Source organism: Drosophila erecta, unplaced genomic scaffold, assembly GCF_003286155.1.
Source record: "Drosophila erecta strain 14021-0224.00,06,07 unplaced genomic scaffold, DereRS2 tig00000092-arrow-pilon, whole genome shotgun sequence".
Classification (NCBI taxonomy): Eukaryota; Metazoa; Arthropoda; class Insecta; order Diptera; family Drosophilidae; genus Drosophila; species Drosophila erecta.
Genome location: NW_020825207.1, coordinates 19,295,714 through 19,319,463, shown reverse-complemented (window position 1 = coordinate 19,319,463; position 23,750 = coordinate 19,295,714). Strand labels below are relative to the sequence as shown.

General features: G+C 45.6%; 5 protein-coding genes across 5 annotated transcripts; all 5 read right to left on the bottom strand.

The window, feature by feature from the left end:
• Window positions 1-2,256: 2,256 nt before the first annotated feature.
• LOC6548764 lies at window positions 2,257-3,178 on the bottom strand. Its single transcript, XM_001974058.3, has 3 exons — window positions 3,049-3,178; window positions 2,803-2,991; window positions 2,257-2,465 (listed from the first exon to the last, which is right to left on the bottom strand). Exons 1-3 carry the CDS (start codon window positions 3,107-3,109, stop codon window positions 2,257-2,259), a joined length of 459 nt encoding a protein of 152 aa, XP_001974094.2. The 5' UTR covers window positions 3,110-3,178.
• Window positions 3,179-7,301: 4,123 nt separating this feature from the next.
• Window positions 7,302-23,604, bottom strand: LOC113564327. The gene is made up of 4 exons (XM_026980973.1): window positions 23,247-23,604; window positions 8,639-8,750; window positions 8,364-8,537; window positions 7,302-7,750 (listed from the first exon to the last, which is right to left on the bottom strand). The coding sequence occupies exons 2-4, from the start codon at window positions 8,688-8,690 to the stop codon at window positions 7,530-7,532; spliced, it is 447 nt and encodes a 148-aa protein (XP_026836774.1). The 5' UTR covers window positions 8,691-8,750; window positions 23,247-23,604; the 3' UTR covers window positions 7,302-7,529.
• Window positions 9,304-10,409, bottom strand: LOC6556103. Its single transcript, XM_001982926.3, has 3 exons — window positions 10,280-10,409; window positions 10,028-10,222; window positions 9,304-9,534 (listed from the first exon to the last, which is right to left on the bottom strand). The coding sequence occupies exons 1-3, from the start codon at window positions 10,338-10,340 to the stop codon at window positions 9,329-9,331; spliced, it is 462 nt and encodes a 153-aa protein (XP_001982962.2). The 5' UTR covers window positions 10,341-10,409; the 3' UTR covers window positions 9,304-9,328.
• Window positions 16,299-17,244, bottom strand: LOC6556104. Its single transcript, XM_001982924.3, has 3 exons — window positions 17,103-17,244; window positions 16,857-17,045; window positions 16,299-16,519 (listed from the first exon to the last, which is right to left on the bottom strand). The coding sequence occupies exons 1-3, from the start codon at window positions 17,161-17,163 to the stop codon at window positions 16,311-16,313; spliced, it is 459 nt and encodes a 152-aa protein (XP_001982960.2). The 5' UTR covers window positions 17,164-17,244; the 3' UTR covers window positions 16,299-16,310.
• LOC6548767 lies at window positions 21,785-23,570 on the bottom strand. Its single transcript, XM_026980972.1, has 3 exons — window positions 23,135-23,570; window positions 22,860-23,033; window positions 21,785-22,253 (listed from the first exon to the last, which is right to left on the bottom strand). The coding sequence occupies exons 1-3, from the start codon at window positions 23,184-23,186 to the stop codon at window positions 22,033-22,035; spliced, it is 447 nt and encodes a 148-aa protein (XP_026836773.1). The 5' UTR covers window positions 23,187-23,570; the 3' UTR covers window positions 21,785-22,032.
• Window positions 23,605-23,750: the final 146 nt, after the last annotated feature.

Sequence of the window (23,750 nt, the reverse complement as noted above, 5' to 3'; positions counted from 1 at the left end):
ATTTTCCCAAGCCTCAAACTATCATGGAATTGCGCCGGTTTTTGGGAATGGTCAATTACCGACACCTCATACCACACGCAGCTCAGGCTCAAATCCCGCTCACAGACTACCTAAAAGGCGCAACCAAAAATGACAAGCGCGAAATAGCCTGGACCGGCCCTGGGGAGAATGCATTCCAGGCCTGCAAGCAAGGAATTTTACGTACCGTGTGCTCTAAGGGACCACCTCGCCCTTAAAACGGACGCCTCCGATACAGCGATCGTGTTGCTCTCGAACAACTAGTCGGCAACGTTTGGCGTCCCATCGGGTTTTTCTCGCGGAAACTATATCCGGCAGAGCAAGGCTACAGCACGTAAGATCGCGAGCTCCTGGCTATTTTCGCTGGAATCATCCATTTCAAGCACATTCGAGAGGGTCCTCCATTCATCATCCAAACCGACCATAAACCACTACAATACGCTATCAGGCAGAAAGCAAGCAAAGCATCGCCTCGACAACTCCGCCAATTGGATTTTATCTACCAATTCTCAACGGAGATAGTGTACAATCCGCAGTGTACAAAACGCAGTGGCAGACGCCCTCTCACGCATCAACACCAGAAGCATGCCGTCTAGCTTCAGTGCTCAAGCGATATTTGAGGCCCAACAAACCGACGATGAAATGGCTGAGCTTCCTCGAACCACATCCCTTGATCTACAAGTCCCAAAAGTCTGAGACGCCAAGCTTTTGATTCAGTACATGGATTGGCGCATCCCAGCGGCCGTACAACTGCAAAGTTACTTAAGCAGCGGTTTGTCTGGCCAGGAATTAACCGTGATGTCACCCTCTGGTCCCGACAGTGTGTTCCTTGCCAGCGCACCAAAATCCATCGCCACACACGCAACCCGGTGGAGAAGATCGATGTTCCTGACAATCGTTTCGAGCACATTCACGTCGATCTGATTGAGCTTCCCACTATCCGTAACTTCAGCAGATGGCGTGCAGCTGAGACTGTCGCGAGAGCTCTGTATACACAGTGGATCTGCATGTTTGGCTGCCCACTCACTATAACAACGGACCAGGGAACTCAATTCGAATCCTCATTGATTGCTGAGCTGGCTAACCGCATATCACCCTCAGTCAAACGGCATCCTGGAGAGATGGCACCGTACCCTCAAAGCCGCCCTGATGTGTAAGTCTCACATAGCATGGCCGGATCTCCTGCCTACAGTTCTTTTGGGGCTGCGCTCGGCGTTTAAGGCGGACCTCCAGTCACCCCCAGCCGAAATGCTTTTTGGCACCACTTTCGTATCCCCAACGAACTTTTTTAGTCGCACACTCAAACCGCCTTCAGCAAGAATCACCGACTCATCGAGCAACTACGTCAACATATACTCCTGCAGCGCATCACGCTAAACCACCTGTTTTCATTTGTAAGGACCTGATAACTTGTACACACGTCTTCAAGCAAGTGGCTTCTATTAAAAAGCCACTCGAGCTGCCTTACACGGGACCTCATCGGGTAATACGCCGGGTTGACGGAAAGTTCTACATCATCAGCATTCATGGACAAGAGAAGGCCATATCAGTCGACCTCCTCAAGCCTGCCTTCTTAGGTGAAGCTGACTCTTGCGAAGACCACCACGACCAACAGATTTCGCAGCCACCTACGCCACCGAGCCCTGCACCTGCAGCTTCAGAATTTATACCGTTACCTTCACCACCTGGCGAAGTCACTGGAGGGGGAGTAGATGTGGCGCCCAGACTAAAGCCCAGTCTGGCAACACGGCGTAAACAAGTACTAACGCCAAGACCTTTCCTGGAGGACGATATCTTCTGATATCGTCAGACTGGCCACTCTCGACTTCGACTTACCGCATCAAATTAACTTTCCATTGTATCTCTTAATTAAATAAAGCGGTAACTACATAAGTTACCATACATACATTCGCTGACACTATAACATAATATACATTTTTTATATTTTCAACCATATAAAAGTCTTTTTTATATTTATTAGGTCTTAGGCCCGTAGGGGCCAATTCCTGAAGTGTGCCCAGGCACGCATGGATTTTCTGCTTCCCCAACGGGAGCCTATCAGTTAAAACTAGCAATTATCTCCCAATAACCGTACAATATCTACACATAAATAGAGTGCGTTTAATGTGGGCAAAAGAGTTTAAAAGGGTGTAACAATTACAAGAGATTCAAAGGATTTCCCACAGGCGAACTCGATATGGCTGCGATAGCTCAGCGGTACTAAAACTGGCTCCTAGCTCAGGCCAGCAGACGGGCCAAGCCAAAGAAGAGGATGACTCCGGCGATGGGGGCCAGGGAAGAGGATCCGTTGCACTTGTCCTCGGTGCAAATCGCGCAGTTCATAAACTTGCTGAGCTTATCATTGGGATCCCACTGACAGCCATCCATCGTGTCGGAGATGTTGCCAAAGTAGCAGGACCTCTTGATAATATGTGGGATATCGGGAACTGCAAATAATAGGATAAATAGTACTACAAAGTAGCTGTAGCATAGAGTAATGAATCAGGATGTACATATATTATAAGAGGAATATGTCGCTGATGGTGACTACCGCCTACCTCATCATGCGTGGTTTTTCCATAGTCAACATATGTATTATTCATATTCATTATTCATCAAAGTTATTTTGTAATCTTTGATATTTGATATTTTGCTGCTTTAGAAATGAATCATATTCTAAAGTACAAGTGAAAACTCAACATAAATTTCTTAAGAGGGAATGGTTTCGCGTGGGCATCGATACGATTAAATTTGGTTATGGGCGATCCCCATCAGATTACTTACTCTCAACTGTCCGCTTCATGCAACCGCTGGCAACTGGCTTTGAATCTGGGCCTATGATGCTTAGAATGGAGAAAGTGGTAGATGGCTCAATCTGCGAGCAATCCGTGATGAAACTACTATCTGGCTTAAAGTCCTTTCCACACTTGGAATCAATCTCGGATTCGCACTCATAGCACTTAATGGCGTACCCTAGGAATTGTAGACTATGTACATTAATTCGAATGGTAATTCCTTTAACTTTCATACCAGTGCAGGCTGCGGTGGCCAAGACGGTGAGAGCCAAGATCATTTTTACACTCGACACCATTTTCACACTCTGAAACTATTTTTTGGACAATTACTTAAAGCAAAGCTTGACTGCACGGCAGTTGGCGATCGTTTGAAAGATTTATTCTGGCGTCCAAACCGTCCAGTCCACTTTAAATTTTTTCATTCAATATTCCACTCACTCGAAGTCGAGTTTCCACTCAAAGTAAACATGAGTGAGTGCGAATCTGTGCTGCGTGTTTGAGTTTTGTGTTTTTGAAAAGATCTTGGTCACGATCATTAGCAGAGTCGATCTGGGCATGTCTGTCTTACAATTAATTTAAATTTAAATTAATTTACAATAACAATTTAAAACAAGATAGAATGATATAGTCGAGTTCCCCGACTATCAGATACAAGGTACTCCGTGGAAGTGCTCGATTCTGGATTCAAAGTTTTTTGGCAAATCTATAGAAATTTACAAGATGTATTCAAAAATGGAAAAATATCACAACGTTTTTCTAAATTCTACGTCTATGTCTCTGGAAGCTGCATGCCTTATCTCAACACTCTAGCTTTTGTAGTTCCTGAGATCGAGGCGTTCATACGGACAGACGGACCGACAGAGGGACGTAGCAATAGCTATAGCTATTGCGATGCGGATACGTCCTGTAACGAACTGTTTTTCTTGGTTCCGCTCTCTACGAATTGCAACGGCTAGCTAAGAGAGTTTGTTTGTTCGTCCCACAAAATTTATGATTTGGGTGATTGCCCGACTAAAGAGAATACAGGGGTTTTAGGTTGGAACAGCTTTATTGACAGACTTCTTCAACGATAGACTCCTGCAGTCCTCGCCGTCGGCTGAGCGGCGTCGCTCCTTCGTCGTCCTTCCCTTGTTCTCGATCGCTTACCCGTGCCGGCTGGAATGCGGCTTAGGATGTTATGGTGGGGAAGAGTATCGCCCGTTAGGTCAAGGTGACGCTCATCCCCGAGCCACCTTTGCCGACCAACGGTACCGTTAGTTCCCGGTCTCTCCGCTTTGCTCGGGTCCAAGGACCATCATTTCCCGTTTGACCTGGCTGCCCTTGACTCCTCCTGCATTCCAGCCTTCTTCGCTGTTGCTAGGCAGCTCTCTTGCACCTCGATTTGTGGGGAGTTTTAAGACTCCTCACAGTGCTCGAATACAGATGTTGTCTTCTCGGATGCCGGACCGATTTTAATCACATGATAGATACGCTATATAGCCACAAACCGCCGACCACCGACTCGAAGCGATGCACACGCGACTGAACTAAACAGAAACTGAACTGAACGTGCGAGCAATCGCATTCAGAATGTCATATATAGATATAGAATAGTGATATTATAGTGGAACTCAACCACTTTCATTCAAAGAGTGTGCATTTATTTATACAAAGTGGGGCTCCGCTGTCTCTGGTTTTTTTTTTTTTTTTTATACTATTTACAAGGTTATATAACACGGGTAGGTAGATCGTTCGGGTGGATTCTCTTCAGCCGTCGGAGGGGAATAGGATCGGCGAGACTGCTTGCCAATATGTTTGGGTGCGCGGTCATCGGCACCCGTATCGGCTGCTGTGGTGATTGGTCTCGTCACGAACCAGAGTTATCCGGAGATCCCTTAGGATAGCGGAGTACATCGGGGTACATCACCAGATGTACCACGGGAGTCCCGATGCACGTCGAGCAGCACGTGCCTGTACAACCCTCAGTCTGTCAAGCTGATTTTTGGAGGCGGTTCCTCAAACTTGGATGGCGTAGGTCCAGGTAGGGTTTATAATGGCTTTGATCAACCGGACTTAAGTTGAGAGCTGAAGCCTGGTTGATCGCAGAAGCCAGTCTTAACTGCCGTGATATGGCCTCTCCAGGTGCGATCTAGGTGTTCACCCAAGTAGCAGTGGGAGTTGGCGGTTCTAATGGGCCCACCATTGTAGGAAAGTCCAGGGCAGGTACCGGGTCGAAGGGCGAAGGTCACGCAGGCAAACTTGGTGCAGTTAATGGATGTATCCCACCAGGCAACCCAACTCTCCATTTCATGCAGCCAATTTTGAACTGCAATAGAGGCAACTTGCATGGACAAGTGGGACGTGACCATGGCTGTGTCGTCAGCATATGTGGTCACCAACGTATTGGCCGTGGACGTACGATTTGCACGGATGAGTGCGACGCAAGCATGGCGGTGTCATCAGTGTAAGTGGCCAGGAGCAGCTGAGCAGGGGAGGCTTTATCGGTGTTGTTGGCATGTCAGCAGTGTACAGGGTATACAGGAAGCGTCCAAGCACACTTCCCTGTGGAACCCCTGCATGAATGTGTTCCAGGCTAGACCGAGAGTCTCGTACTGCAACATCGAAGGTCCGATCAGCGATAAAGGAGCTGAGGATGGCATATCGGGCTGCTGGGAGGAGATCTACTTCCTGAAGCCGAATTGGTGTCGTGGGATGTGTTCTGTTACCTGCGGCAGCTCCATCAAGCGGGTAAGCAAAATGAGTCAATCTGTTGCATAATTTAGTTGCATAGTATGTCTCATGGGGCGTGTCGAAGCAGTCGGAGTATCCAAAAAATTTGCGATGGCTTCACGATTGGTGTCGTCCGTTAAATTGAAGGGCATGAAGGTGGAAGACAGGTGCGAAGCAAAAGCACTTGCTTTCCCATCACCCGTCTTAAGCCAGAGACCTTCTCGATCCTGAACTGGTGACTGAAACAAAGACTGATGCCTCTCGAGAGTTCCACTATTACTATCCGGACCAGCACTCTCCAATAAGGTATCCAGGTTTGCTCTACGGTTATTGGCTAGCAGACGGCGCAGTCGATTAGTAGTACTCGAATATTGCTGGTAAATGCTATTATCTCCTGTCGCGATGTATTGTCTTCTGAGGCGTCTTTTGTGGCTGAGCAGATACCTAGCCTCCAAGCTTAAAATGTGAGACTTCTTATGGCCGTGAGACCAACTAGGTGAGGGGTTAAGGCCACTTCAATGATCGTAGATGTGAAGTAGTCGACATACGCTTCTACCCTACTGCAAGTGTCAGTGGCCTCGATGTGTTCTTTAAAGATCCGAATGTTTGCTTGCGGAGACAGCATTTTTGAAACACTTCTAAATGATTGGGTGTCTTAATCTAGCTCAAAGAGCAAAGGCAGATGGTCAGATGACAGCTCTGTCAGCACTTTCACCCTAATTTGTTGCTGTCTAAAGCCTTTGCAGATTCCAAAATCGAAGTAGCTTCTCCAGTTGTAACGATGTCGACTCGTTCTTCCGCAAGTGCAGAATACAGCACGCTACCTCTGGTACACATCCTGTAGTTTCCCCACTATCTGAGTTTTGCGTTCCACTCACCTGCAAGGACCTTTGTGCCAAATTGTGTGATGAACTGCCCAACAATACCGTCTGTCCATCTAAGAGTCGGAGGGCAGTATACTGGGGCGACATTGAAGTTTCCTCTGCTTGCAGTCAGCTGAATAACTACTGCCTGGATATGATTTTGCGATAGAGTGGCGAATGGTTGATGAGAGATACTTGATCTAACAAGGATCGCCGCACCTCCGTGTTGGCTGTCATCCGAATGGTTGGCAGTATGTAATGTGAAGCCATAGACCCTGATGGCTTTCCAACGCTAAGGGTAGGGGATAAGTTTACGGGACCAGCAGCGGTGGGTTCGTTGGTCTTCAAATGGTCCCGCCTCCTACCGGCCGATCAGTCTTCTCCCTTTAATTTCGAAGGTGTTTGAGAGACTGATTGTAAGGATGCACCAGTTCGGTTTTCGTGCTGGCCACTGTACTGTCGAGCAGTTCCATCGGGTCGTCGAGCCAAATCCACCAACGTCTGCTATACTCTAAAGCGGAGAACGCCACCGACAATCCAGATAAAACAGCACTGGAGTCGATACCATGACAGGCTGGAGCCAAAGAAATCGGCTTGCCAGCGCTCTAAACAGATCTCGCCCACCAAGGAGGCTCAATAGAAGGCAACCGAGGGATCTCATTTCCCGATCTCCTTTGTCAAGGGTCTGCAGAAGCTGACGCTTATCATACATTTTATTTGTTATCTGTGATTGCTATGTAATTGTTAAAGTTTTGTTAAATTTGATAAAGCTAACTATACCATAGTTAGCCGGCTCGCCCAAAAGGGCTGAATTAATAGAGGAAAAGGTCACAAAGGGGTTCCCAGATTTCCCCGTATGCCGTAAGCATTAAAAAAAAAAAAAAAAAAAATTGTATTAGTTTGTATTTGGATTGTTGGCCAGCCTTTCGGCTCATGTGTGCTGAGGTTGCCATTAATTTGTGTGTGCAGATTTGGCTAAATGGTTTTGTGGATGGTGTGCTCTACTAATGTGGGCTCCACCTCCACAAATTGATATTTCTGGGCCTGGGGACTACATCTAAATTGAACTAGGTTTACTTAAGCTACTGTGCCTTTTACTGTTCATTTCATTTCCATTTCCACTTCCACTTCTTCTTCTGTCGCCTCAGAGTAGTTGAGGTGCCAAGAGAAACAAGACCAGACTGGCGATAATCTCCCATTTATCCACTGGACGCCTTTCCGATCCATTGCAGTAGTTCTCGCTGTCGCACACATGACAACTTGAATTCTGCACCGCCGTGAGGGTGGGGTCCATTTTGCACCACACATCGGTGGCATTTACCTCGCCAAAGTAGCAGCCTCTGACGATCTTACGTACGCCATTTTCTGCAGAAGCAAAACATTGAGTTAGTCTACTTTCGGGCTTTTATTTACGATGAATTAAAAATATTTTTCATTGTCCGTGTTAATGGGCTTTTATCCAAAATATCAAGAGATCGTTGGATAGTCTACGAAATTTTTCTGAAATAAGGTCATAGCTGTCTGTATAAGCACGTATATAATGTATGACATTTTCACAAAATTAATTTTATTTGTTTTGATTTGCGTCAAAAATCATTTAAGACATTATTATCTGAAAGGTAAATACAAATCTCAGACGAAAACATTTCGAATGTTTAGTTGTTACACAGACTTTAGAAACACAGTTTTTTGACCATTGGTTATCGGAGTGCATTTCTTGAACTGGATATCAAATGGCAAAAGGTCTCCAGCTTTCAATGTTTTAATGTTAAATTCAGAATATTTTCGTGTAAACTTATATGAGACATCCTGAGATTAGGGAGACATATATCATTTTTAGCTGCCACACAGGTGAGCCAACAAATGTTGATTATGCATCGAACATTTCATGCGTGCAAAGCTACATTTCATGTGGTGGCACGTCAATTGGTTCATAACAAGTAAAGTTACTATTTGATCAGGATTCGATTAAACTCACCCTTGAACACCCGTTTCAAACAGGCCGTGGCATTCACGCTGAGCAGATCGTTCTCCAGAAACCGCGGTGGAGCAATAAAGGCGCAGTCGAATTTGAAATGGTTCTCGACTTCGAAGTCGTCGCCGCAACTTGCCTCGTAGACGGATTCGCAGGCGTAGCACTTGATGGCGTAAGCTAGTGGCATTGGGAGATGCGTCTTATGTATGGCAGATATGAGATCTCACAAAACAAAGTACAAATTTTACAAGACCAAATCCAAAAAGAACAAAACAAACCTGAGGCCAGCGGCGAGATGAGCGCGCCAAACAAAAGTAAATAATGCTGCATTGTTGATGGGGAGCAAATCGGGTTGCAACCTTTCTCGTTGGTGATTGGAATTGGTTTTATTTGATGGTAGGAACGTAAAATGTAAACACGCGTTTAAATTTTCCTGACTTCTCGATTGTTTCTAGATTTTCCCCGAGTTCCCGGCTAAATTCTTGGTGCCGTCTGTCAGTCGACGTCCGCACACGAAATCGAACTAAAAGAATGCCAAAAGCATTTTCCAAATTCAACTCCTTGCTGTCTTTCTCTTTTTTGTTTAACGCTCTCTTTCTTGTGTGGTGAAAACACCTTATGGCCATTTCGCCTGGCGTCATCGCTCAGCGTTTTAATTTGTCTAAATTTAATGAACATTTTGTGTTAGTGTTTTCCTCAACTGAGTGGAGACTTGTAGATTGAATGGGGCCAATTCCAGAAGTGTGCCCAGGCACGCATGGATTTTCTGCTTCCCCAACGGGAGCCTATCAGTTAAAACTAGCAATTATCTCCCAATAACCGTACAATATCTACACATAAATAGAGTGCGTTTAATGTGGGCAAAAGAGTTTAAAAGGGTGTAACAATTACAAGAGATTCAAAGGATTTCCCACAGGCGAACTCGATATGGCTGCGATAGCTCAGCGGTACTAAAACTGGCTCCTAGTTCAGGCCAGCAGACGGGCCAAGCCAAAGAAGAGGATGACTCCGGCGATGGGGGCCAGGGAAGAGGATCCGTTGCACTTGTCCTCGGTGCAAATCGCGCAGTTCATAAACTTGCTGAGCTTATTATTGGGATTATACTGACAGCCAACCTTCGTGTTGGAGATATTGCCAAAGTAGCAGGACCTCACGATATGAGGGTTACCCGGTTCTGCAAATAATAGGATAAATAGTATTACAAAGTAGCTGTAGCATAACAAGCTACAATGGGCAATCAAGCAAATTGTGAACAAATCACTTATAAATGTACTGACTGCTGTGTTAATGTCTATTGTTCATGATGCATTTTTAGCGACTAATCTCGGACTTTATCATTATAGAGTAATGAATCAGGATGTACATATATTATAAGAGGAATATGTCGCTGATGGTGTTATTATTATCTGTACCTTCTCCATACATTTAAGAGTATGCCACATTCATCATGCGTGGTTTTTCCATAGTCAACATATGTATTATTCATATTCATTATTCATCAAAGTTATTTTGTAATCTTTGATATTTGATATTTTGCTGCTTTAGAAATGAATCATATTCTAAAGTACAAGTGAAAACTCAACATAAATTTCTTAAGAGGGAATGGTTTCGCGTGGGCATCGATATGATAAAATTTGGTTATGGCCGATCCCCATCAGATTACTTACTCTCAAGGGTCCGCTTCATGCAACCGGTGGCGTGTATAACTGGCTTTGGATCTGACCTTTTGAACTTTAGAATGGAGGAAGTGGTAGATGGCTGTATCGGGGAGCAATCCGAAATGAGCACACTATCTGGCTTAAAGTCCTTTCCACACTTGGAATCAATAACGGAATCGCACTCATAGCACCTAATGGCGTACCCTAGGAATTGTAGACTATGTACATTAATTCGAATGGTAATTCCTTTAACTTTCATACCAGTGCAGGCTGCGGTGGCCAAGACGGTGAGAGCCAAGATCATTTTTACACTCGACACCATTTTCACACTCTGAAACTATTTTTTGGACAATTACTTAAAGCAAAGCTTGACTGCACGGCAGTTGGCGATCGTTTGAAAGATTTATTCTGGCGTCCAAACCGTCCAGTCCACTTTAAATTTTTTCATTCAATATTCCACTCACTCGAAGTCGAGTTTCCACTCAAAGTAAACGTGAGTGAGTGCGAATCTGTGCTGCGTGTTTGAGTTTTGTGTTTTTGTAGCCATTTCTCGTAGAATAAACGGGTGTACTAGATTCGTTGAAAAGATCTTGGTCACGATCATTAGCAGAGTCGATCTGGGCATGTCTGTCTTACAATTATTTTAAATTTAAATTAATTTACAATTACAATTTAAAACAAGAATGATATAGTCGAGTTCCCCGACTATCAGATACAAGGTACTCTGTGGAAGTGCTAGATACTAATTTCACAATTTTCTGGTTTCAAAGTTTTTTGGCAAATCTATAGAAATTTACAAGATGTATTCAAAAATGGAAAAATATAACAACGTTTTTCAAAATTCTACGTCTATGTCTCTGGAAGCTGCATGCCTTATCTCAACACTCTAGCTTTTGTAGTTCCTGAGATAGAGGCGTTCATACGGACCGACAGAGGGACGTAGCAATAGCTATAGCTATTGCGATGCGGATACGTCCTGTAACGAACTGTTTTTCTTGGTTCCGCTCTCTACGAATTGCAACGGCTAGCTAAGAGAGTTTGTTTGTTCGTCCCACAAAATTTATAGCTTGGGTGATTGCCCGACCAAAGAGAAGACAGGGTTTTAGGTTGGAACAGCTTTATTGACAGACTTCTTCAACGATAGACTCCTGCAGTCCTCGCCGTCGGCTGAGCGGCGTCGCTCCTTCGTCGTCCTTCCCTTGTTCTCGATCGCTTACCCGTGCCGGCTGGAATGCGGCTTAGGATGTTATGGTGGGGAAGAGTATCGCCCGTTAGGTCAAGGTGACGCTCTTCCCCGAGCCACCTTTGCCGACCAACGGTACCGTTAGTTCCCGGTCTCTCCGCTTTGCTCGGGTCCAAGGACCATCATTTCCCGTTTGACCTGGCTGCCCTTGACTCCTCCTGCATTCCAGCCTTCTTCGCTGTTGCTAGGCAGCTCAGTTTTAAGACTCCTCACAGTGCTCGAATACAGATGTTGTCTTCTCGGATGCCGGACCGATTTTAATCACATGATAAATACGCTATATAGCCACAAACCGCCAACCACCGACTCGAAGCGATGCACACACGCGACTGAACTAAGCACTCTCCAATAAGGTATCCAGGTTTGCTCTACGGTTATTGGCTAGCAGACGGCGCAGTCGATTAGTAGTTCTCGAATATCCAAATCCAAAAAGAACAAAAACAAGCCTGAGGCCAGCAGCGAGATGAGCGCGCCAAACAAAAGTAAATAATGCTGCATTGTTGTGGGGAGCAAATCGGGTTGCAACCTTTCTCGTTGGTGATTGGAATTGGTTTTTTTGATGGTTTATGGAAAATAATTCAAGTGGCGGGCTTATTCATAGCTCTGCTCCGCGCAATTGAAACGATCCGCACGACGTTTGAGCTTACGAAACATATGTTGGCCCAGACTAAAGCCCAGTCTGGCAACACGGCGTAAACAAGTACTAACGCCAAGACCTTTCCTGGAGGACGATATCTTCTGATATCGTCAGACTGGCCACTCTCGACTTCAGCCTTGCCGCGCAACAAGCTTACGGCATCAAATTAACTTTCCATTGTATCTCTTAATTAAATAAAGCGGTAACTACATAAGTTACCATATTGGTGACCCCGCAATAAACAAAATGCTGAATACCGGAGATTCTGCGCCTGCACCGCCAACTTCGCCTGACTCTGGTGAAATTCAACGCGGAAACAGCGCAGGCACCGTTATCCCTGTTGTCGAGTCGGTTGGCGCCATCAAGCTGCCGCCATTTTAGAAGCAAATTGCGCGGTTATGGTTTGTGCAGATCGAAGCGCAATATCAATGCAGCCGCACTTCTTCCGATAATACCCGCTACTACCATTTAAGTGCTTTGGATGCTGATATAATGACTGAAGTATCTGATGTTCTGGCGCAACCCTCGGAAGTCAACAAATACGAGCACCTGAAGGAGATTATCATCAAGCGATTTACGGAATCACCGGACAGACAGTTGCAGCGCGCTTTACTGGAGCTTGCCCTTGGGGACAAGAAGCCCTCGCAGCTCCTTGAAACGCGACATCGCTGCCATTAATGCCTCTTTAACTCTTCTGCAGGACATGCTGCCTCCCAGCCATTCTCGCCCAGCCGATCGCAACGAGCAGCAACTCCGAGCACCACGGGTCTGCTTTTATCATGCCAAATTCAGACCTGATGCACGAAAATGCTCCTCGCTCTGTGCCTGGGAGCCACAGCAGGGAAACTAAAGAAGCTGTCATCTGTTCAGGCGACTGGTGACAGCAGATCTCCAAGCACTCTCCAACAAAGGAGCACCGACTTCACATAATCGATCGTAATACCAACGTAAAATTCCTTATCGATTCCGGATCAGTCATCTCACTCATACCTGTTTCGATAATCAAGGGAATGCATCGTCGCAAAGACGACTTCAAACTCTACGCGGCCAACAAGTCTATAATTGATACCTACGGCACGCTAAATCTAACTTTTGTTCTCAACCTACGGCGTAAGTTCACCTGGTCGTTCGTCGTTGCGAACGTCCAATCAGCAATCATCGGAGCAGCTTTCCTACGCACCACGGCCTCAACCTCGACCTCAAGGGTAAACGCCTTATGGATCCCTCAAAAGCTGTTTCGACCAAATGAGAAGTTGCAGAAGCAAAACTCTACAACGTCTACAATCAGCGTGCAAAGTTCCAGTGGAATAGATCGCCCGTACTCGAATCTTCTTAGTCGCTTTGTGCAGATCACACGTCCTAATGAGCCTAATGAGCAACCCGCATTCATAATGAGGTTGCGCATTACATTTAAACAACGGCCCACCTGTTTTCGACAAGCCAAGACGGCTTACAGGCGAAAAATTAAAAGCGGCACGCCGGGATTTCGATCTCTTACTCCAGCAAGGAGTGATTCGTCCCTCCAGCAGCCAGCAGTCCCTCTTCAACGTCTGCATGGATGCTCGGTTTTCTCCACAATCGATTTTGTGCGTGCCTACCACCAGATCCCACTCGTGCCAGATGATATTCCAAAAACAGCTGTCACTACACCGTTCGGCCTTTTCGAGTTCGTCGGCAAGCCACCCGGACTGCGCAATGCAGCGCAAACCTTCCAGCGCCACATGGACAACCTGCTTCGTGGCATTCCATTCTTAGGATGCTATATGGACGACATCACCGTGTTCTCCACAACGCATGAGGCACCCTCAAAAGTGCCAATTTGGTAAAAGTGAAGTAATTTTCCTAGGGTTCCAAGTCAACGCGAGCGGATTCAAGCCCCCTGTTGAGCCCACGCAAGCAATCAACAATTTTCCCAAGCCTCAAACTATCATGGAATTGCGCCGGTTTTTGGGAATGGTCAATTACCGACACCTCATACCACACGCAGCTCAGGCTCAAATCCCGCTCACAGACTACCTAAAAGGCGCAACCAAAAATGACAAGCGCGAAATAGCCTGGACCGGCCCTGGGGAGAATGCATTCCAGGCCTGCAAGCAAGGAATTTTACGTACCGTGTGCTCTAAGGGATCACCTCGCCCTTAAAACGGACGCCTCCGATACAGCGATCGTGTTGCTCTCGAACAACTAGTCGGCAACGTTTGGCGTCCCATCGGGTTTTTCTCGCGGAAACTATATCCGGCAGAGCAAGGCTGCAGCACGTAAGATCGCGAGCTCCTGGCTATTTTCGCTGGTATCATCCATTTCAAGCACATTCGAGAGGGTCCTCCATTCATCATCCAAACCGACCATAAACCACTACAATACGCTATCAGGCAGAAAGCAAGCAAAGCATCGCCTCGACAACTCCGCCAATTGGATTTTATCTACCAATTCTCAACGGAGATAGTGTACAATCCGCAGTGGCAGACGCCCTCTCACGCATCAACACCAGAAGCATGCCGTCTAGCTTCAGTGCTCAAGCGATATTTGAGGGCCAACAACCCGACGATGAAATGGCTGAGCTTCCTCGAACCACATCCCTTGTTCTACAAGTCCCAAAAGTCTGAGACGCCAAGCTTTTGATTCAGTACATGGATTGGCGCATCCCAGCGGCCGTACAACTGCAAAGTTACTTAAGCAGCGGTTTGTCTGGCCAGGAATTAACCGTGATGTCACCCTCTGGTCCCGACAGTGTGCTCCTTGCCAGCGCACCAAAATCCATCGCCACACACGCAACCCGGTGGAGAAGATCGATGTTCCTGACAATCGTTTCGAGCACATTCACGTCGATCTGATTGAGCTTCCCACTATCCGTAACTTCAGCAGATGACGTGCAGCTGAGACTGTCGCGAGAGCTCTGTATACACAGTGGATCTGCATGTTTGGCTGCCCACTCACTATAACAACGGACCAGGGAACTCAATTCGAATCCTCATTGATTGCTGAGCTGGCTAACCGCATATCACCCTCAGTCAAACGGCATCCTGGAGAGATGGCACCGTACCCTCAAAGCCGCCCTGATGTGTAAGTCTCACATAGCATGGCCGGATCTCCTGCCTACAGTTCTTTTGGGGCTGCGCTCGGCGTTTAAGGCGGACCTCCAGTCACCCCCAGCCGAAATGCTTTTTGGCACCACTTTCGTATCCCCAACGAACTTTTTTAGTCGCACACTCAAACCGCCTTCAGCAAGAATCACCGACTCATCGAGCAACTACGTCAACATATACTCCTGCAGCGCATCACGCTAAACCACCTGTTTTCATTTGTAAGGACCTGATAACTTGTACACACGTCTTCAAGCAAGTGGCTTCTATTAAAAAGCCACTCGAGCTGCCTTACACGGGACCTCATCGGGTAATACGCCGGGTTGACGGAAAGTTCTACATCATCAGCATTCATGGACAAGAGAAGGCCATATCAGTCGACCTCCTCAAGCCTGCCTTCTTAGGTGAAGCTGACTCTTGCGAAGACTACCACGACCAACAGATTTCGCAGCCACCTACGCCACCGAGCCCTGCACCTGCAGCTCCAGAATTTATACCGTTACCTTCACCACCTGGCGAAGTCACTGGAGGGGGAGTAGATGTGGCGCCCAGACTAAAGCCCAGTCTGGCAACACGGCGTAAACAAGTACTAACGCCAAGACCTTTCCTGGAGGACGATATCTTCTGATATCGTCAGACTGGCCACTCTCGACTTCGACTTACCGCATCAAATTAACTTTCCATTGTATCTCTTAATTAAATAAAGCGGTAACTACATAAGTTACCATACATACATTCGCTGACACTATAACATAATATACATTTTTTATATTTTCAACCATATATAAGTCTTTTTTATATTTATTAGGTCTTAGGCCCGTAGGAACATAAAATGTAAACACGCGTAGCCAAATTTTCTTGATTTCTCGATTGTTTCTAGATTTTCCCCGAAAAGAATGCCAAAAGCATTTTCCAAATTCAACTCCTTGCTGTCTTTCTCTTTTTTGTTTAACGCTCTCTTGTGTGGTGAAAACACCTTATGGCCATTTCGCCTGGCGTCATCGCTCAGCGTTTTAATTTGTCTAAATTTAATGAACATTTTGTGTTAGTGTTTTCCTCAACTGAGTGGAGACTTGTAGATTGAATGGGGCCAATTCCTGAAGTGTGCCCAGGCACGCATGGATTTTCTGCTTCCCCAACGGGAGCCTATCAGCTAAAACTAGCAATTATCTCCCAATAACCGTACAATATCTACACATAAATAGAGTGCGTTTAATGTGGGCAAAAGAGTTTAAAAGGGTGTAACAATTACAAGAGATTCAAAGGATTTCCCACAGGCGAACTCGATATGGCTGCGATAGCTCAGCGGTTCTAAAACTGGCTCCTAGTTCAGGCCAGCAGACGGGCCAAGCCAAAGAAGAGGATGACTCCGGCGATGGGGGCCAGGGAAGAGGATCCGTTGCACTTGTCCTCGGTGCAAATCGCGCAGTTCATAAACTTGCTGAGCTTATCATTGGGATCCCACTGACAGCCATCCATCGTGTCGGAGATGTTGCCAAAGTAGCAGGACCTCTTGATAATATGTGGGATATCGGGAACTGCAAATAATAGGATAAATAGTACTACAAAGTAGCTGTAGCATAGAGTAATGAATCAGGATGTACATATATTATAAGAGGAATATGTCGCTGATGGTGACTACCGCCTACCTCATCATGCGTGGTTTTTCCATAGTCAACATATGTATTATTCATATTCATTATTCATCAAAGTTATTTTGTAATCTTTGATATTTGATATTTTGCTGCTTTAGAAATGAATCATATTCTAAAGTACAAGTGAAAACTCAACATAAATTTCTTAAGAGGGAATGGTTTCGCGTGGGCATCGATAAGATTAAATTTGGTTATGGGCGATCCCCATCAGATTACTTACTCTCAAGGGTCCGCTTCATGCAACCGCTGGCAACTGGCTTTGAATCTGGGCCTACGATGCTTAAAATGGAGAAAGTGGTAGATGGCTCTATCTGCGAGCAATCCGTAATGAAACTACTATCTGGCTTAAAGTCCTTTCCACACTTGGAATCAATCTCGGATTCGCACTCATAGCACTTAATGGCGTACCCTAGGAATTGTAGACTATGTACATTAATTCGAATGGTAATTCCTTTAACTTTCATACCAGTGCAGGCTGCGGTGGCCAAGACGGTGAGAGCCAAGATCATTTTTACACTCGACACCATTTTCACACTCTGAAACTATTTTTTGGACAATTACTTAAACAAACCTTGACTGCACGGCAGTTGGCGATCGTTTGAAAGATTTATTCTGGCGTCCAAACCGTCCAGACCACTTTAAATTTTTTCATTCAATATTCCACTCACTCGAAGTCGAGTTTCCACTCAAAGTAAACGTGAGTGAGTGCGAATCTGTGCTGCGTGTTTGAGTTTTGTGTTTTTGTAGCCATTTCTCGTAGAATAAACGGGTGTACTAGATTCGTTGAAAAGATCTTGGTCACGATCATTAGCAGAGTCGATCTGGGCATGTCTGTCTTACAATTAATTTAAATTTAAATTAATTTACAATTACAATTTAAAACAAGATAGAATGATATAGTCGAGTTCTCCGACTATCAGATACAAGGTACTCTGTGGAAGTGCTAGATACTAATTTCAAAATTTTCTGGTTTCAAAGATTTTTGGCAAATCTATAGAAATTTACAAGATGTAATCAAAAATGGAAAAAATTCTACGTCTATGTCTCTGGAAGCTGCATGCCTTATCTCAACACTCTAGCTTTTGTAGTTCCTGAGATCGAGGCGTTCATACGGACAGACGGACGGACAGAGGGACGTTGCAATAGCTATAGTTATTGCGATGCGGATACGTCCTGTAACGAACTGTTTGTCTTGGTTCCGCTCTCTACGAATTGCAACGGCTAGCTAAGAGAGTTTGTATGTTCGTCCCACAAAATTTATAGCTTGGGTGATTGCCCGACTAAAGAGAATACAGGGGTTTTAGGTTGGAACAGCTTTATTGACAGACTTCTTCAACGATAGACTCCTGCAGTCCTCGCCGTCGGCTGAGCGGCATCGCTCCTTCGTCGTCCTTCCCTTGTTCTCGATCGCTTACCCGTGCCGGCTGGAATGCGGCTTAGGATGTTATGGTGGGGAAGAGTATCGCCCGTTAGGTCAAGGTGACGCTCTTCCCTGAGCCACCTTTGCCGACCAACGGTACCGTTAGTTCCCGGTCTCTCCGCTTTGCTCGGGTCCAAGGACCATCATTTCCCGTTTGACCTGGCTGCCCTTGACTCCTCCTGCATTCCAGCCTTCTTCGCTGTTGCTAGGCAGCTCAGTTTTAAGACTCCTCACAGTGCTCGAATACAGATGTTGTCTTCTCGGATGCCGGACCGATTTTAATCACATGATAAATACGCTATATAGCCACAAATCGCCGACCAACGACCACCGACTCGAAGCGATGCACACACGCGACTGAACTAAACAGAAACTGAACTGAACGTGCGAACAGTCGCATTCAGAATGTCAATTTGATTCTCATAACAGATTTTCACTTCTTCATCGCTCGCATTTCCCTGGCCAAAGCGTTTTGACATAGTTCCATGCCCTGCCCTGCTATTGATATCAGTGATATCCCTGATATCAGTGATATTATAGTGGAACTCAACCACTTCCATTCAAAGAGTGTGCATTTATTTATACAATGTGGGGCCCCGCTGTCTCTTGTTTTTTTTTTTTTTTTTTTTTTTTTTTTTGCGTCCGAATTGTTTAGTGCCTTCTGAACATAACTGGACGAGGAAGATAAGAAACATGTACATGGTACAAAGGACCTTATTCGACTATTTAATAATTTAACATTTAACAATTACTTACAAGTATTTACAAGTACTATTTACAAGGTTATATAACACGGGTAGGTAGCTCGTTCGGGTGGATTCTCTTCAGCCGTCGGAGGGGAATAGGATCGGCGAGACTGCTTGCCAATATGTTTGCGCACCCAAATCGGCTGCTGTGGTGATTGGTCTCGTCACGAACCAAAGTTATCCGGAGATCCCTTAGGATAGCGGAGTACATCGGGGTACATCACCAGATGTACCACGGGAGTCCCGATGCACGTCGAGCAGCACGTGCCTGTACAACCCTCAGTCTGTCAAGCTGATTTTTGGAGGCGGTTCCTCAAACTTGGATGGCGTAGGTCCAGGTAGGGTTTATAATGGCTTTGATCAACCGGACTTAAGTTGAGAGCTGAAGCCTGGTTGATCGCAGAAGCCAGTCGAGCTTTTGAAGCTTGCGCAGACACTTCATCTTAACTGCCGTGATATGGCCTCTCCAGGTGATCCTGCGATCTAGGTGTTCACCCAAGTAGCAGTGGGAGTTGGCGGTTCTAATGGGCCCACCATTGTAGGAAAGTCCAGGGCAGGTACTGGGTCACGCAGGTAGACTTGGTGCAGTTAATGGTGGGATACACCTGGCAACCCAACTCTCCATTTCATGCAGCCAATTTTGGACTGCAATGGAGGCAACTTGCATGGACAAGTGGGACGTGACCATGGCTGTGTCGTCAGCATATCGTGGACGTACGATTTGCACGGATGAGTGCGACGCAAGCATGGCGGTGTCAACAGTGTAAGTGGCCAGGAGCAGGGGAGGCTTCATCGCTGTTGTTGGCATGTCAGCAGTGTACAGGGTATACAGGAAGGGTCCAAGCACACTTCCCTGTGGAACCCCTGCATGAATGTGTTCCAGGCTAGACCGAGAGTCTCGTACTGCAACATCGAAGGTCCGATCAGCGATAAAGGAGCTGAGGATGGCATATCGGGCTGCTGGGAGGAGATCTACTTCCTGAAGCCGAATTTGAAGCGGGTAAGCAAAATTCCCTCAAAAACTTACGAGAAAGGCTTATCGGGCGGTATGAGTCAATCTGTGTTGGTGATTCTCCAGCTTTGGGGATCATTACAATGCGCCTGGGGATTTGCCTGAGGAAATTACCTAATCCTAGCATAGCATTAAGCATTTTCACAAGAGAAAGCACTCCTTTGCGTGGTATAAATTTCGCAGTTCGGTTGTCTATGCCTTCGTAACCAGCGGTTTTTTTGGTTGCAATGCCTTTAGTTGCATAATTACTTCCTGCGGTGAGGTATGTCTCATGGGGCGTGTCGAAGCAGTCGGAGTATCCAAAAAATTTGCGATGGCTTCACGATTGGTGTCGTCCGTTAAATTGAAGGGCATGAAGGTGGAAGACAGGTGCGAAGCAAAAGCACTTGCTTTCTCATCACCCGTCTTAAGCCAGAGACCTTCTCGATCCTGAACTGGTGACTGAAACAAAGACTGATGCCTCTCGAGAGTTCCACTATTACTATCCAGACCAGCAGTCTCCAATAAGGTATCCAGGTTTGCTCTACGGTTATTGGCTAGCAGACGGCGCAGTCGATTAGTAGTACTCGAATATTGCTGGTAAATGCTATTATCTCCTGTCGCGATGTATTGTCTTCTGAGGCGTATTTTGTGGTACCTAGCCTCCAAGCTTAAAATGTGAGACTTCTTATGGCCGTGAGACCAACTAGGTGAGGGGTTAAGGCCACTTCAATGATCGTAGATGTGAAGTAGTCGACATACGCTTCTACCCTACTGCAAGTGTCAGTGGCCTCGATGTGTTCTTTAAAGATCCGAATGTTTGCTTGCGGAGACAGCATTTTTGAAACACTTCTAAATGATTGGGTGTCTTAATCTAGCTCAAAGAGCAAAGGCAGATGGTCAGATGACAGCTCTGTCAGCACTTTCACCCTAATTTGTTGCTGTCTAAAGCCTTTGCAGATTCCAAAATCGAAGTAGCTTCTCCAGTTGTAACGATGTCGACTCGTTCTTCCGCAAGTGCAGAATACAGCACGCTACCTCTGGTACACATCCTGTAGTTTCCCCACTATCTGAGTTTTGCGTTCCACTCACCTGCAAGGACCTTTGTGCCAAATTGTGTGATGAACTGCCCAACAATACCGTCTGTCCATCTAAGAGTCGGAGGGCAGTATACTGGGGCGACATTGAAGTTTCCTCTGCTTGCAGTCAGCTGAATAACTACTGCCTGGATATGATTTTGCGATAGAGTGGCGAATGGTTGATGAGAGATACTTGATCTAACAAGGATCGCCGCACCTCCGTGTTGGCTGTCATCCGAATGGTTGGCAGTATGTAATGTGAAGCCATAGACCCTGATGGCTTTCCAACGCTAAGGGTAGGGGATAAGTTTACGGGACCAGCAGCGGTGGGTTCGTTGGTCTTCAAATGGTCCCGCCTCCTACCGGCCGATCAGTCTTCTCCCTTTAATTTCGAAGGTGTTTGAGAGACTGATTGTAAGGATGCACCAGTTCGGTTTTCGTGCTGGCCACTGTACTGTCGAGCAGTTCCATCGGGTCGTCGAGCCAAATCCACCAACGTCTGCTATACTCTAAAGCGGAGAACGCCACCGACAATCCAGATAAAACAGCACTGGAGTCGATACCATGACAGGCTGGAGCCAAAGAAATCGGCTTGCCAGCGCTCTAAACAGATCTCGCCCACCAAGGAGGCTCAATAGAAGGCAACCGAGGGATCTCATTTCCCGATCTCCTTTGTCAAGGGTCTGCAGAAGCTGACGCTTATCATACATTTTATTTGTTATCTGTGATTGCTATGTAATTGTTAAAGTTTTGTTAAATTTGATAAAGCTAACTATACCATAGTTAGCCGGCTCGCCCAAAAGGGCTGAATTAATAGAGGAAAAGGTCACAAAGGGGTTCCTAGATTTCCCCGTATGCCGTAAGCATTAAAAAAAAAAAAAAAAAAAAAAATTGTATTACTTTGTATTTGGATTGTTGGCCAGCCTTTCGGCTCATGTGTGCTGAGGTTGCCATTAATTTGTGTGTGCAGATTTGGCTAAATGGTTTTGTGGATGGTGTGCTCTACTAATGTGGGCTCCACCTCCACTAATTGATAGTTCTGGGCCTGGGGACTACATCTAAATTGAACTAGGTTTACTTAAGCTACTGTGCCTTTTACTGTTCATTTCATGCTCCACATTTCCATTTCCATTTCCACTTCCACTTCGTCTTCTGTCGCCTCAGAGTAGTTGAGGTGCCAAGAGAAACAAGACCAGACTGGCGATAATCTCCCATTTATCCACTGGACGCCTTTCCGATCCATTGCAGTAGTTCTCGCTGTCGCACACATGACAACTTGAATTCTGCACCGCCGTGAGGGTGGGGTCCATTTTGCACCACACATCGGTGGCATTTACCTCGCCAAAGTAGCAGCCTCTGACGATCTTACGTACGCCATTTTCTGCAGAAGCAAAACATTGAGTTAGTCTACTTTCGGGCTTTTATTTACGATGAATTAAAAATATTTTTCATTGTCCGTCTTAATGGGCTTTTATCCAAAATATCAAGGGATCGTTGGATAGTCTAAGAAATTTTTTAAAATAAGGTCACAGCTGTCTGTATAAGCACGTATATAATGTATGACTTTTTCAATTTTATTTGTTTTTATCTGCGTCAAAAATAATTTAAGACATTATTATCTGAAAGGTAAATACAAATCTCAGACGAAAACATTTCGAATGTTTAGTTGTTACACAGACTTTAGAAACACAGTTTTTTGACCATTGGTTATCGGAGTGCATTTCTTGAACTGGGTATCAAATGGCAAAAGGTCTCCAGCTTTCAATGTTTTAATGTTAAATTCAGAATATTTTCGTGTAAACTTCTATGAGACATCCTGAGATTAGGGAGACATACATCATTTTTAGCTGCCACACAGGTGAGCCAACAAATGCTGATTATGCATCGAACATTCAACATGCGTGCAAAGCTACATTTCATGTGGTGGCACGTCAATTGGTTCATAACAATTAAAGTTACTATTTGATCAGGATTCGATTAAACTCACCCTTGAACACCCGTTTCAAACAGGCCGTGGCATTCACGCTGAGCAGATCGTTCTCCAGAAACCGCGGTGGAGCAATAAAGGCGCAGTCGAATTTGAAATGGTTCTCGACTTCGAAGTCGTCGCCGCAACTTGCCTCGTAGACGGATTCGCAGGCGTAGCACTTGATGGCGTAAGCTAGTGGCATTGGGAGATGCGTCTTATTTATGGCAGATATGAGATCTCACAAAACAAAGTACAAATTTTACAAGACCAAATCCAAAAAGAACAAAACAAACCTGAGGCCAGCGGCGAGATGAGCGCGCCAAACAAAAGTAAATAATGCTGCATTGTTGATGGGGAGCAAATCGGGTTGCAACCTTTCTCGTTGGTGATTGGAATTGGTTTTATTTGTTGGTTTTATGGAAAATAATTCAAGTGGCGGCTGGCTTATTTATAGCTCTGCTCCGCGCAATTGAAACGATCCGCACGACGTTTGAACTTACGAAACATACATCCGCTGACGACTATGTTATAATACACATTTTTAATATTTTCAACCATATAAAAGAGTCTTTTTATATTTATTAGGTCTTAGGCCCGTAGGAACATAAAATGTAAACACGCGTAGTCAAATTTTCCTGATTTCTCGATTGTTTCTAGATTTTCCCCGAGTTCCCGGCTAAATTCTTGGTGCCGTCTGTCAGTCGACGTCCGCACACGAAATCGAACTAAAAGAATGCCAAAAGCATTTTCCAAATTCAACTCCTTGCCGTCTTTCTCTTTTTTGTGTGGTGAAAACACCTTATGGCCATTTCGCCTGGCGTCATCGCTCTGCGTTTTAATTTGTCTAAATTTAATGAACATTTTGTGTTTAGTGTTTTCCTCAACTGAGTGGAGAGTTGACGAGCGAGC